General features: G+C 42.1%; 1 protein-coding gene across 7 annotated transcripts in view; it reads right to left on the minus strand.

The window, feature by feature from the left end:
* Window positions 1-14,837, minus strand: part of TBC1D31 (TBC1 domain family member 31) — a 69,764-nt gene that overhangs the window by 33,632 nt on the left and 21,295 nt on the right. For all 7 annotated transcript variants that reach the window (XM_085889950.1, XM_085889951.1, XM_085889946.1 and 4 more), the window contains exons 9-11: window positions 4,816-4,895; window positions 4,288-4,434; window positions 931-1,064 (exon numbers count right to left, since the gene is read on the minus strand). In XM_085889950.1, the coding sequence (XP_085746076.1) occupies window positions 931-1,064; window positions 4,288-4,434; window positions 4,816-4,895 (361 nt within the window). The remainder of the gene's footprint in view (window positions 1-930; window positions 1,065-4,287; window positions 4,435-4,815; window positions 4,896-14,837) is intronic.

Raw genomic sequence — 14,837 nt, forward strand, 5'->3', positions numbered from 1 at the left:
GAGGTTTCAGAACCATAAACGTGACTTTTACTCCAACGTAGGCTCCATCAATATCGATTTTTTTTTCGATATCCCGGTGGGGTCACAGCGGAATATTCCAATATATCGATAGTAATATATATATATATATATATATATATATATATATATATATATATATAGATATATATATATATATATATATATATATATATATATATATATATATATAGATATATATAAATATATAATGCATCAAAGCTTTTAAAATCATGTATGGTATTTAAGGATTGTAAACACCATTCTTTGATTTGTTGGTTATATAATCGGGTTTTTTCACGTCGATATACCGGTATATTCACAATTGCAATACTGGCATATCGAATGAAAAATTTTATTGATATAACCGGTATATCGATATATTGCCGGACCCTATTCCAACAGAATGAGAAAAGCTTGGAAGAACGAATTATTCTGGCTGGAAACCAAGTAGAAACGGATCAACACCAATGCTGACATTTGCTTCATGGCCAGGGGAATTTTTTTTATTCCCCTTGTACAATCAAAGCGGTGGCTGACAGGGTGGCCTAGAGGTACACACACCCGTCTCTAAGCTATGTAGTGTGGGTTTGATTCCCAACTCAGCTATAAACTGTCATCCCGGTGATTCATCAATGCGTGTACCGTCCTCGGATGGATGTGAAATGGGCATCCCATTTGTCAGCATTTGTTGGTGGACGATAAGATCACATGGTGTCCTTCGTGAAGAGTAGGTCAGCTATCGCTGGCACCATGACTAAATTCCTGCCCTAACCAGCAGATGGGATTGCATCAGCTGCACAGCTGTGCCCTCAGCCAATGATACCACCCCATAGCCTCATGCTGCAAACAAATGAAGAAGAAGAAGAATCAAAGCTCTGCTCACGAGGAACAAGATAAGAGGCATTTTACCGATGAGTGTGGCCACAACTTCAAAGCAAAGAAGATGGTTGTTCTGGAAGAGTTTGACGAAAGGAAAGACGAATTGAGGAAGGTACCCGATCTCTCCAAACAAGGGCATCCAGCGGGCCAAGGCTGAGAGTATTCTGACAAAGGAAAACAAAACATGTTTGAGATGGAAATAAATCTCAATAAGCGTTACAGTAAAATCAGGTGTAATTTGCAACTTTCGGACCTGCACAGAGCATCGAGCTTGCCTGTTTACAGGAAAATAACATTTGGCCCAACAAGTATATCACATGCTGCATCATCACTGCAACACTTGAACACAAATGGCTGGAAAAACTACATGGCTGTCTAGTATCCATGATGGATGGAATAGCATTTTGGGAAAAGAGTTTAGTAGTGGATTGTAAATTTTGACATGGCATGGAGGAGCAGTGCTTAAAGGTAATACAAGGAAGTTAGACCCTGGAAGAGTCCATTCATGCCTGTGTCATATCACCATATTCCACATCGCATTTAGTTATGCAACTTTTGCTTCACCCTGATCTGTGAATCCGTACTGATGCAAAATTTAATCGCCAACTTAAAGCGACATACCTTAACACTTAACATATTCAGCACTGTGCAAAGTTTGGGTTATTCCAATGAGATTCCTACTTCAGTAGAAATTCATCAACTTATCAATGATCACAGTCACATGTTTAATAATGTAAATTAACACCAATTATAAATGTGCATAAAACAAACTGCTTCAGTAAATAACAAGAACAGTGTCATTTTCTCGTATCAGTCAATACTTTGTGTGTCCGCTCTTTGCCTTCTTGAGTGCCATCACTCTTTTACCCATGCTTCCTGTGTACGACTGAAACTCCGACAGGAATATTGTGCCAAATATCCTGCAGTACATTCCACAGTTCTGTAAGGTTAGTTGGGTTCCTCTAGTTCTTCTCTGTTTTGCAGATAATCCAATATGCCCTCGATAGGACTCATCTGGATTCTGCAGTGGCTGTTGTAACACGTCGAGCACACCAGCTGTAACCTTGTTGGTGATATCGATACACGAGGCATGAGAGGTGAGGGAGGGAGGGGAGTGGGAGAGGAAAAGGAGGTGTACAAATGCAGACAGACAAAAAAGGCCAGCAATTTTAAAATTTCCACAGGAAGATAAGAACATTGCTCTTCTTTTGATATCCCATCCCACAAAACCTATCCGTTTTCTTTATCCCAATAAAACGCCTGATGGCGGTGTTTTAAACAGATGGAGAGGACCCGGCAAGAAAACCACGGGCACCAAGAGATATCAACGGACAGGTTGATAAATTACCAATAAAGTACAAAGGATTTTATAACCTAAGATCACAAAATCATAAAAACAAAGGCTCAGATAACAAAGCCAACGAGAGTGAAGTCGATGGCGCACCATCGCAAATCCTCAAGCGTTCCACCTAAAGCAAAGTTGAAAGATAGCAAAAAGTTCCACGAGGAATGACCCAATATCAAAATTGGAGTTTAAAATAATTTTATGTTTTGACCTATGACCCTAAGACCCCATCCCCTGAGGTATGGACCAGGGGTCAAATCCCCCCAAAAAATCGTTACATATTTCATGGGTCCCCCAATGTTGATCGCATCTACAAAGTTTCTTTAAAGAATGATTTTAAATTTGCCCGAAATTGCATTTTTTTTTAATTTTTAACATTTCACCTTATTGACCTTGCTGCAAAGGCTCATGGGCTAAAAATGGCGTTGCTCTCACACCTTCTTGCCATGTGGTGATCATAACTCCCAAGTTTGGTGAATTTCTGCACAATTGTTTCAGAGATAGCGTGACGGACAGGCAGAAAGAAAGATAGATGTTGAGACAGAGCCAATTGCAATATCCACCCCAGTGTTTTTTTCTTCTTCTAAGCGTGGAGATAACGAGGATGGGTCGGCCTGTTTATTCCCATCTGAGCATTTCCGTCACGATGCTGCGACCATCGGTCCAAGCCACATTTTGATGTACCAGTACCATACTCTGCTTCTGTGCTGTGAAAGCAGTTTTGTGGCAAGGATTATATTAGGTGGTTTGCCATTGCCTTCCAAGCAGTAGTTAGGCAGGAATTTGCAATTTGTTCAGGGTGCTAAGGATAACTCGCCTACTCTTCGCGAAGGACACCGTGGGATCTTTAACGTCCACCAACTAATGCCGGCAAACAGGACGTCTAGTTGAATGTCCATCCGAGGGATGGCACACTCATTGATGAATCACCCCACTGTGAAACACTTGGATGATGACAATTAAGAGCTCGTCTGAGATTCAAACCCAGGCTGAACAGCTAAGAGCAGTGTTTCTCAACCGGGGTTCCGCGAGAAACAGTAATAAATAGGCTAATGTATTTTTGAGTAGTTTTTGTTTGATTTAGTATTCGTAATTTTACTATACACGTACGGCGTATTGTTGGAATCTCCTTGGTTATTATAATAGAGGCTTCAACCTCTTATATTATTTACAATTATAACAACCATAGGGAATGTATTTAACGACGTGTATATGGCGCCAGCGTGAAACCGCCCTCACTGGTTAGTGGATATCCTGTACGCGGCGGATTCGTGTATCATTGAGTGACTGACTCAAGTACGGGACGCATGCACGGTGTCCATCTATCTTCTCTGTGCTTCCTAGTGCAAAGTCAGTCTTAGTCTCAGTCTCAGTCTCTCTCTCTCTCTCTCTCTCTCTCTCTCTCTCTCTCTCTCTCTCTCTCTCTCTCTCTCTCTCTCTCTCTCTCTCTCTCTCTCTCTGTTTTTCTGTTTACCTTTATTGCTTCAGCTTTATTTGTTTAAGTTTTGTTGATCAAGTTACATGAGGTGTTTTTTTTTTTTATTTGAAAAAGATTTTTTTTTTGTGTGAATTAAAACCTCGGTGTGAGGTCCCATAAACGAGCAGTATGTTTTTTTTTTTTCATTGCCAATAAATTTGACAAAAAGGGGTTTATTTTTTCCTTAAACCAGGTATCCGAAAAGAAATATTATATTTACCACGTGAACTACGATAAAAATATAAAAGAGCCAGATATTAATAATGGTATATAATAATTTTTATGCAGGGGTTCCCTGAGACATGAAAACTATTTCAAGGGTTCCACAAGGGTAAAAAGGTTGAGAAACGCTGGCTTAGAGGCTCGTGTGTTTGGTTTTCTTATGATAATTCCCCACTTTCAGGCAAAAGCAAACATATATGTACATACTCCTGCACTTAATATACATATGTACAACTCCTGTGACAGAAACTGGAGGAGAAAATAAGCCTTTTTTTCTTCTCTCGTGCAAATGAGAATGCTTTGTCCAAACATGTCCAGCTAAGCCTAATATCTGACTCCTGACCTTATGTGGACACGGTGTAGTTTAGGGCTGCTTCGGGGATAGACCTTTTGCAGTTCAACAAAAGCTTGATGCGTTTCCTTGTTCTGAAGACTCGTGAAGATTTGGTTGTTCTGTGGCAGTTTAAGTAGAGACTGCCAGATCAGTTGCCTACAACAGTACAAGATTGTGGTTACAGTTATGTAACAAGTTGGGAACCAGACGTGCACAATTAAGGACAAGATAGCAGACCATAGAACTTTGGGTAAAAACACACTGATTTACAATGAACTGATGTTTAGCCACCTGTATGTGAGAGAACTTTCCTTTCATTGTGGGAAATCATACTAAAACAAGGTTCTCATTCTGTGTGATGAACTCTCATTGAAAGAGATAAACTCCACTCCAACATTAAAAAAAAAACATTTTAAAAACATCCTGAACTCAAAGCACACTTCAAACCAGATGGTGAGGTATTTAGACATAGTGTGGCAAATTCCACTTGGAATCCATGCATATCCGGTGATGCCAGAACAGCACTGTAACCTTCACCTGTATTTGGCTGGATACTGGCCAAAGTTCTTGATGAAAGTGACCAAGCGCTTCCTGTCCAGCATTTCAGGTATCGTGCACTGTGGATACAACAACGCAACCACACAGCATTCCCCGATGGGGGTTCAGCAAAAATCAGGAACCAAAATCAGTTACAATAGCACACACATTAGCCAATTGTCTACTTCCTGCAACAACTCACTTTTGGAGGACAAAATGCAATGCAACAACCGTCAATACCACCACCAAAATACAAGCACACACATGTACAATGTCCCCAACTCCAGCAAAGTCAAGAGCTTAGTTCCTGTCAGACATTCATATGAAAGTTTGAGATGTTCATCAGTTTCAAACTCGTTGCACTATCCTGATCAACATGCCAATTTGTGTTCCCTTTCTCCAATTACCCTCACATGTCCATTCCACACCATGGGTTATTTTTTGCCCAAAATAAAAAGAAATGCATATTTTACTTTTTGACAAGTTAAACAATGACCCTGGAAATAATCAACATGACCAGAGGCAAGTCGAGCAAGTTTTGACCAATTATGAAACAATCACAACTAAAACCTACGAGTGAGAGGAGAAGCATATATCTGTGTAAGTCTTTGTTACATTTCATTATTAAGGGTTCCTGCTGTTGAAGAATAATCAAAAATGGTGCCGTTGGAAAGACAACAATAGATGTACTTGGTGAGAAAGACAACAATGGATTTACTTGGTGAGAAAGACAACAATGGATTTACTTGGTGAGAAAGACAACAATGGATTTACTTGGTGAGAAAGACAACAATGGATTTACTTGGTGAGAAAGACAACAATGGATTTACTTGGTGAGAAAGACAACAATGAATTTATTTGGTTAGAAAGACAACAATGAATTTACTTGGTTAGAAAGACAACAATGAATTTACTTGGTTAGAAAGACAACAATGAATTTACTTGGTTAGAAAGACAACAATGAATTTACTTGGTTAGAAAGACAACAATGAATTTACTTGGTTAGAAAGACAACAATGAATTTACTTGGTTAGAAAGACAACAATGAATTTACTTGGTTAGAAAGACAACAATGAATTTACTTGGTTAGAAAGACAACAATGAATTTACTTGGTTAGAAAGACAACAATGAATTTACTTGGTTAGAAAGACAACAATGAATTTACTTGGTTAGAAAGACAACAATGATTTACTTGGTTGGAAAGATAATAATGGATTTACTTGGTTGGAAAGATAATCATGGATTTACTTCGTTGGAAAGACAATGATCGATTCACTTGGTTGGAAAGATAATGATCGATTCACTTGGTTGGAAAGATAATGATCGATTCACTTGGTTGGAAAGAAAATAATGGATTTACTTGGTTGGAATGATAAAAATGAATTTACTTGGTTGGAAAGATAACAATGAATTTACTTGGTTGGAAAGATAATAATGTATTTACTTGGTTTTTTATCTTGCCAAAACGAAGTTTTTGCAAGATATGTGAGTCAGCTTGTATGTTTTTTTTAATTTTTATTATGAGTCAGTCTGTATGTGAGTGAGTCAGTCTGTATGTTTTTTTTTTGTTTGTTTGTTTGTCTGTAATCACGAAAAAAAAATTCTGCAGAGCACAGTTATCATTGGAAATTTTTGTAACTTCGCATATCAGAGGCCTATAGAGGTCCCTTTCAGCGCATAAAATTTTGAAGGTCAAGGTCAAAGGTCAAGGTCACTTTGTCGCAAATCAGGGGAGTCGACGAAACCCTTATTTTTTGAGTAATTTTGATTGGATCGTCTTCAAACTTCATGGGAATATAGTTCATGGTCTGGCGCTCAGCTGATTAATTTTTGGTGGCGATTGGCCTTGAACTTCATGGTTAGCGCCTGAGGTCAAACATATTTGACCCCAAGGTCAAATTTTCAAGTTTTAGGAACCATATCGTGTAGTACCTCAAATTGAACACCTCGATGAGTGCTTTCGAGAAATGTCAAGCTTGAGACATTATGACGTCATTTGGTGACGTTATGAGGCAAACGCATATTTTTCATGGTTACTCTGTAGAACGATTCTCATCGGAATCTCTCGTAGGCAGATATTCCTCAAGGAGTCGCTCCTGGTGGATAGCAGCTCTGTTCACCTCAGTGTGACCTTAAAGGAGTCACACGTGGTCACATTTTGGCAAGATACGGGTCACCCTATTGGTGACATTGGTTTATTTTTTTTGTTTGTTTGTTTGTTTGTCTGTAATCACGTATAAAAAATTCTGCAGAGCACAGTTATCACTGGAAATTTTTGTAACTTCGCATATCAGAGGCCAAAAGAGGTCCCTTTCAGTGCACAAAATTTTGAAGGTCAAGGTCAAAGGTCAAGGTCACTTTGTCGCAAATCAGGGGAGTCGACGAAACCCTTACTTTTTTGAGTAATTTTGATCGGATCGTCTTCAAACTTCATGGGAATATAGTTCATGGTCTGGCGCTCAGCTGATTAATTTTTGGTGGCGATTGGCCTTGACCTTCATGGTTAGCGCTTGAGGTCAAACATATTTGACCCCAAGGTCAAATTTTCAAGTTTTAGGAACCATATCGTGTAGTACCTCAAATTGAACACCTCGATGAGTGCTTTTCTAGATCTGTCAAGTTTGAGAAATTATGACGTCATTTGGTGACATTATGAGGCAAACGCATATTTTTCATGGTTACTCTGTAGAACGATTCTCATCGGAATCTCTCGGAGGCAGATATTCCTCAAGGAGTCGCTCCTGGTGGATAGCAGCTCTGTTCACCTCAGTGTAACCTTAAAGAAGTCACACGTGGTCACCTTTTGGCAAGATACGGGTCACCCTGCAGGTGACTGTTTTTTTTAATTTTTTTGTTTGTTTGTTTTTTTGTATACCTTGTCGAGGCTCGTGTGAGAGCTAACACACAACGCACAGCAAGGGGGGCATGAGACAAGAGGGGCGGGAGTGGGAAGGACAAAACAGGAGGGAACAGAGACATTAGGAGATCTGTGAAAGGGAGAGGGATGGGGCGAGGAACATGGGGAATAGAAGATGGACATTACAGGGACTTTCAGGAAGGAAAGCAGGGAATTTGAAGGAGGTGGGCTTGGGTGCATTATCGGGGGGAAAAGATCGAGGATTTGGATGGGGGGGGGTGATAAGAGGTGTTGGTGAACAGCTGTTTTGAAGGCCTGGAGGGAAGAATGGGAATGAATAGAGTGAGGGAGTTTATTCCAAAGGTGGGAAAAGAGGAATGAAAGAGTGAAGGTGAGCAGTGATTCGTGATTTTGGTAGTTTTACCAGAAGGGGATTGTTGGCGGACCTTGAGCGCCCTGTGGAAATGTGGTGGGGACAAATCGCAGAGAGAGCAGGGGGGCGAGGCTGGAGAGGAGATGGTGGAATACAGAAAGACCACCGACCAACCTGCGGTGAGAGAGTGAGAGGCCCAAAGACTCAGCCTCATTGTGGGAGATGCCAATGTTCCGAAATGCCTTGGTTTCCACAGCGTGAAGCCGAGAAAGGCAGGAAGCAGGAGCACCAGCCCAGAGGGGAGAGCAGTACTCCATCAGGCTGCGGACAAAAGCTTTGTAAGTGGTTTCAGACCATGTCACTCTACCCTGGATATGCTGCTTCTGCTCTCCCATCAATGGATGGAGGTCCTCAATGCCAGACAGGAAATCCGAGCCGCATCCCTGGACATATCACGTGCTTTTGACACAGTCTGGCACCCTGCCCTGCTCACCAAACTCTCTGCCTATGGTATCCAAGGCCATCTCCACTCATGGCTCGCAGACTTCCTCTCCTGTCACAGTCAACATGTGGCCCTAAATGGAGTTCTTTCAACCCCTCTTCCCCTCCAGGCTGGAGTTCCTCAAGGTAGCGTTCTGGGACCTGTTCTTTTTCTGATTTTCATCAATGATCTCTCCGACTCTCTGGAAAATCCTCTATATCTCTTTGCTGATGACTCCACCCTCTGCTGTACCATCTGTCATCCCTCAGACCAGTAAGCAGTAGCTTCTTCGCTCACTGCAGATCTGGATAAAATCACAAACTGGTCCAACACGTGGAATATGTCTTTCAATCCAGACAAATCTCACACTCTCACTATGTCTCTTTGAAAGGACCATTTAGAAACCCCCCCCCCATCCACTTTCTCAAAAATCCTCTGGAAGAAGTCTTTTCTTTCAAGCTTCTGGGTCTCACTATCTGCCATGACCTTTCCTGGGAAAGTCACATTTCCAACCTCGCCTCCAAAGCCAGTTGCCGACTGGGAATCCTCCATCGTGCAAAGTCCTTCCTCGGCCCTCTTGAGCTCCTGACCACTTACAAAGCTTTTGTCCGTAGCCTGATGGAGTACTGCTCTCCCCTCTGGGCTGGTGCTCCTGCCTCCCACCTTTCTCGGCTTCACGCTGTCAAAACCAGGGCATTTAGGATCATCAGCATCTCCCGCAATGAAGCTGAGTCTTTGGGCCTCTCACTCAATCACCGCAGGTTGGTCGGTGGTCTTTCTGTCTTCTACTGTCTCCTCTCCAGCCTTGCCCCCTCCCCCCCTGCTCTCTCTGCGATTTGTCCCCACCACATTTCCACAGGGCGCTCAAGGTCCGCCAACCTTGTCGAGGTTCGTATGAGAGCTAACACACAACGCACAACAAGGGGGCATGAGACAAAAGGGGTGGGAGTGGGAGGGACAAAACAGTGCGGAACAGACACATTAGGAGATCTGTGGAAGGGAGAGGGATGGGACGGGGAGCATGGGGAAGAGAAGATGGACATTACAGGGACTTTCAGGAAGGAAAGCAGGGGAATTGAAGGCTTGGGTGGATTATCGGGGGTAGAAAAGATCAAGGATTTGGATGGGGGAAGATAAGAGGTGGTGGTGAACAGCTGTTTTGAAAGCCTGGAGGGAAGAATGGGAAAGAATAGAGTGAGGAAGTTTATTCCAAAGGCGGGAAAAAAGAGGAATGAAAGAGTGAAGATGAGCAGTGATTCGTGATTTTGGTAGTTTTACCAGAAGGGGGTTGTTGGCGGACCTTGAGCGCCCTGTGGAAATGTGGTGGGGACAAATCGCAGAGAGAGCAGGGGGGCAAGGCTGGAGAGGAGTCGGTAGAAGACAGAAAGACCACCGACCAACCTGCGGTGATTGAGTGAGAGGCCCAAAGACTCAGCTTCATTGCGGGAGATGCCGATGATCTTAAATGCCCTGGTTTCGATAGCGTGAAGCCGAGAAAGGTGGGAGGCAGGAGCACCAGCCCAGAGGGGAGAGCAGTACTCCATCAGGCTACGGACAAAAGCTTTGTAAGTGGTCAGGAGCTCAAGAGGGCCGAGGAAGGACTTAGCACGACGGAGGATTCCCAGTCGGCGACTGGCTTTTGAGGCAAGGTTGGAAATGTGACTTTCCCAGGAAAGGTCATGGCAGATAGTGAGACCTAGAAGCTTGAAAGAAAAGACTTCTTCCAGAGGATTGTTGAGAAAGTGGATGGGGGGGTTTTGTAAACGGTCCTTTCGAAGAGACATAGTGAGAGTGTGAGATTTGTCTGGATTGAAAGATATGTTCCACGTGTTGGACCAGTTTGTGATTTTATCCAGATCTGCAGTGAGCGAAGAAGCTGCTGCTTGCCGGTCTGAGGGATGACAGATGGTACGGCAGAGGGTGGAGTCGTCGGCAAAGAGAAATAGAGGATTTTCCAGAGAGTCCGAGAGATCATTGATGAAAACCAGAAAAAGAACAGGGCCCAGAACACTACCTTGAGGAACTCCAGCCTGCACAGGAAGAGGGGATGAAAGAACTCCATTTAGGGCCACACGTTGACTGCGACAGGAGAGGAAGTCTGCGAGCCATGAGTGGAGATGGCCTTGAATACCATGGGAAGAGAGTTTGGTGAGTAGGGCAGGGTGCCAGACTGTGTCAAAAGCACGTGATATGTCCAGGGATACGGCTCGGATTTCCTGTCTGGCATTGAGGACCTCCATCCATTGATGGGAGAGCAGAAGCAGCATATCCAGGGTAGAGTGACCTGGTCTAAAACCAAATTGATGATTGGAATCAAGCCATTGGAGAAGAGGAAGGATTTCATATCTGAAGCGATGATGGATTCCATCACCTTGCTGATGATTGGGAGAAGGCTGATTGGTCTGTAGTTATAGGGATCTGTTTTTGCACCTTTTTTATGCAGGGCAGTGATGTTAGCAGATTTCCAAGCAGATGGCAGATGACCTTGGGCAAATGAGAGGGTGAATAGAACAGAGAGAGGGTGAGCAAGAGCAGAAGAGCAGGCTTTGAGGACACGTGGGCTGATGCCGTCTGGACCGGTTGCAGAATCTGACTCGAGGTTTGAGAGCAAGCTCTCCACCTTGTCAGGAGAAAAGGATACAGAGTCCAGGGACAGTTGGGTGCGACTGGGTAAAGTGGGTAGAGATAGTGATGGGTTTAGGACACAAGATTTAGCTGCAAACACCAAGTTTAGACATTCAGCTTTATCATGTGTGGAATCAGCAGTGCGGCCATTTGAGGTAAGGGAGGGGATGGAGGGGGAACATACACCAGAAACAGATTTGATTAAACGCCACCAGGATTTTGAGGAGGGAGAGAGGTTTGAGAGTTCAGACTTGAGATGAGAAAGATGTTGTTTTCTGGCTCTCCTGAGGGTAGATACACACTTGTTCCGAGCTTTGTGGAAAGAACTGAGATTGCCCTCAGTTGGGTTTGCTTTCCATGAGGCAAAGGCAAGTTGTTTCAGGACAACTGCCTCGCCACAAGCTTCAGTAAACCAAGGGCGGGAGGAAGGGTAAGACAACTGAACACGAGAGGGGATAAATCTGTGCATGAGGGAGAGCAAGTTTCTTTGAAAGAATTCCCAGGATGAGTTGATGTTTGAGAAAGTAGTGATAGGAGACCAGTCTGTAAGTTTGATGGCTGCTCGGAGACCCTGCCAGTCGGCTTGAGTGAAATGCCAGACTCGACGGCGGTGAGGTGGTTCTCTGATAACAGCCAGAGAGATGTCCACTTTGACAAGGACGTGGTCAGAAGAACCAATTGGAGCGAAGGAAGAGCAGCAGATATTGTCAGGGAAATTTGTCAAAACCAGATCCAGAAGAGATGGAGTACCATTGGTTGAGATCCGGGTCGGGAAGTTGACCGATTGAGTCAGTCCCAATGAGTCGCAGAAAGCTTTTGCTGAGGTGCCATGGCAGGTGAGAGAGGTACCCACACCGAGCCAACTGGCGTGATGACAATTGAAGTCACCACATAAGAGGAAGAGAGAGTTTGGATGAGAAGATAGAAGATGGTCCATGTTTTCGGATAGTGAGGTGTAGATGGAGTCATCACTGTTCGGTGGACGGTACAGTACACATATAAACATGAGGTGGGAGTGGAGGGGAAGCCGAAGCCAGAGGTATTCCTGGGGGTGTGGGGGAGTGAGAGCAGTGCATGGAGAGTGAGGAATAGAGTCTTTGATGAAGAGAGCAACACCTCCACCAGGACGAGGCTCAGGTCTGTCATACCGTAAGAGGGAGTAGCCAGGGAGAGATACTTGGGAGTCAGACACGTCTTGGGAGAGGAAAGTTTCTGTTAAGCAGATAATGTCTGGTTTGTCAGTGGCAACCTGTATGGAAAGATCTGAAAGGTTTGAGCGAAGGCCCCGGATATTTGAGGTCCACACTTTTAATGAAGAGGAAGGGGAGGAGGCTTTGGGTGCAGGAGGTGGAGGGCGAGGGGGAGGGTAGGACAAGGGACGAGGGGGGCAGGTAAGGAGGGTTGCTGAAGGAGTGTGGGGTATTGCAGAATAGCGAGGGGATGGGGCCGAATGAGGAGGAGAAATGGCTCTGTGGTGCTGGGGGAGAGGGGGACAAGAGACAAGGAAGAAGGCAGTTGAGGATTTGAGGAGGTGGAGTGAAGAGATGGAGGTGAGAGGGCAGTGGAGGGAGGCAGGTTGGTGGATGAGAGAGGGGGCAACTTTGAGAAGGAAGAGTGAGGGGGATGAAAGGTGGGAGAAAGGTGAGGGGGAATTTTTGAGAGAGGTGAGAGCGAGGCTTGGAGCGAGAAGAGTGGGATGGTTGCTTTGAGAGTGAGAGTGAGGGGTGAGGGGGGGTGAGTTGGCACTGAAGTTGGAAAAAAGAATGGTTGATGGAAAGCGAGCATCCATGGCAAACTGTGGTTTTTAAAAGTTTTAGGTCAGAGATGCGATTTAACACAATTCTTGATGGATGCAATGAAGGCGAATTCAGAGCATGGAGAGAAGAAGCGCTGTCATAGTTGGATTTTTTAGGCAAGGAATGAAGGAGAGGTCGAAATGAGAGCAGTCTGTTAAAATAGCAGAAGAGTAGTGCATTGTGAAACAGTAAAGAGTACCACATGTGTGAGAGAGGAAGATGAAGCATTATAAGATCGTTTTTGTTGTTAAAAATAATGTATGAGAGAGTTCAACAGATTAGGTCATGGAAGTGTAAAAAAAAAAAATAAAAAAAATAAAATAAAATCGAGGAAGAAGACGAGGAGGAAGTTAAGAGGAAGAAGAAGAAGCAGAATCAGGAGAAGGTGAGCGTGTTGTTGTTAAAGATAATAATGAATTTACTTGGTGGGAAAGATAATAATGTATTTACTTGGTTGGAAAGATAATAATGAATTTACTTGGTTGGAAAGATAATAATGAATTTACTTGGTGGGAAAGATAATAATGTATTTACTTGGTTGGAAAGATAACAATGAATTTACTTGGTTGGAAAGATAACAATGAATTTACTTGGTGGGAAAGATAATAATGGATTTACTTGGTTGGAAAGATAATAATGTATTTACTTGGTTGGAAAGATAATAATGAATTTACTTGGTTGGAAAGATAATAATGAATTTACTTGGTTGGAAAGATAATAATGTATTTACTTGGTGGGAAAGATAATAATGTATTTCCTTGGTGGGAAAGATAATAATGAATTTACTTGGTGGGAAAGATAACAATGAATTTCCTTGGTGGGAAAGATAATAATGTATTTACTTGGTGGGAAAGATAATAATGAATTTACTTGGTTGGAAAGATAATAATGTATTTACTTGGTGGGAAAGATAATAATGAATTTACTTGGTTGGAAAGATAATAATGTATTTACTTGGTTGGAAAGATAATAATGTATTTACTTGGTTGGAAAGATAATAATGTATTTACTTGGTGGGAAAGATAATAATGAATTTACTTGGTTGGAAAGATAATAATGAATTTACTTGGTTGGAAAGATAATAATGAATTTACTTGGTGGGAAAGATAATAATGTATTTACTTGGTGGGAAAGATAATAATGAATTTACTTGGTTGGATAGATCATGAATTTACTTGGTTGGAAAGATAATGATCAATTTACTTGGTTGGAAAGATAATAATGAATTTACTTGGTTGGAAAGATAATAATGAATTTACTTGGTTGGAAAGATAATAATGTATTTACTTGGTGGGAAAGATAACAATGAATTTCCTTGGTGGGAAAGATAATAATGAATTTACTTGGTGGGAAAGATAATAATGTATTTACTTGGTGGGAAAGATAATAATGAATTTACTTGGTTGGATAGATCATGAATTTACTTGGTTGGAAAGATAATGATCAATTTACTTGGTTGGAAAGATAATAATGAATTTACTTGGTTGGAAAGATAATAATGAATTTACTTGGTGGGAAAGATAATAATGTATTTACTTGGTGGGAAAGATAATAATGAATTTACTTGGTTGGAAAGATAATAATGTATTTACTTGGTGGGAAAGATAATAATGTATTTACTTGGTTGGAAAGATAATAATGAATTTACTTGGTTGGAAAGATAATAATGTATTTACTTGGTTGGAAAGATAATAATGAATTTACTTGGTTGGAAAGATAATAATGAATTTACTTGGTTGGAAAGATAATAATGAATTTACTTGGTGGGAAAGATAATAATGTATTTACTTGGTGGGAAAGATAATAATGAATTTACTTGGTTGGAAAGATAATAATGTATTTACTTGGTGGGAAAGATAATAATGTATTTACTTGGTTGGAAAGATAAT

Source organism: Eptatretus burgeri, chromosome 7 (genome assembly GCF_056783735.1).
Source record: "Eptatretus burgeri isolate ZD-2024b chromosome 7, Ebu_testis_v1, whole genome shotgun sequence".
In the NCBI taxonomy this organism is placed as follows: domain Eukaryota; kingdom Metazoa; phylum Chordata; class Myxini; order Myxiniformes; family Myxinidae; genus Eptatretus; species Eptatretus burgeri.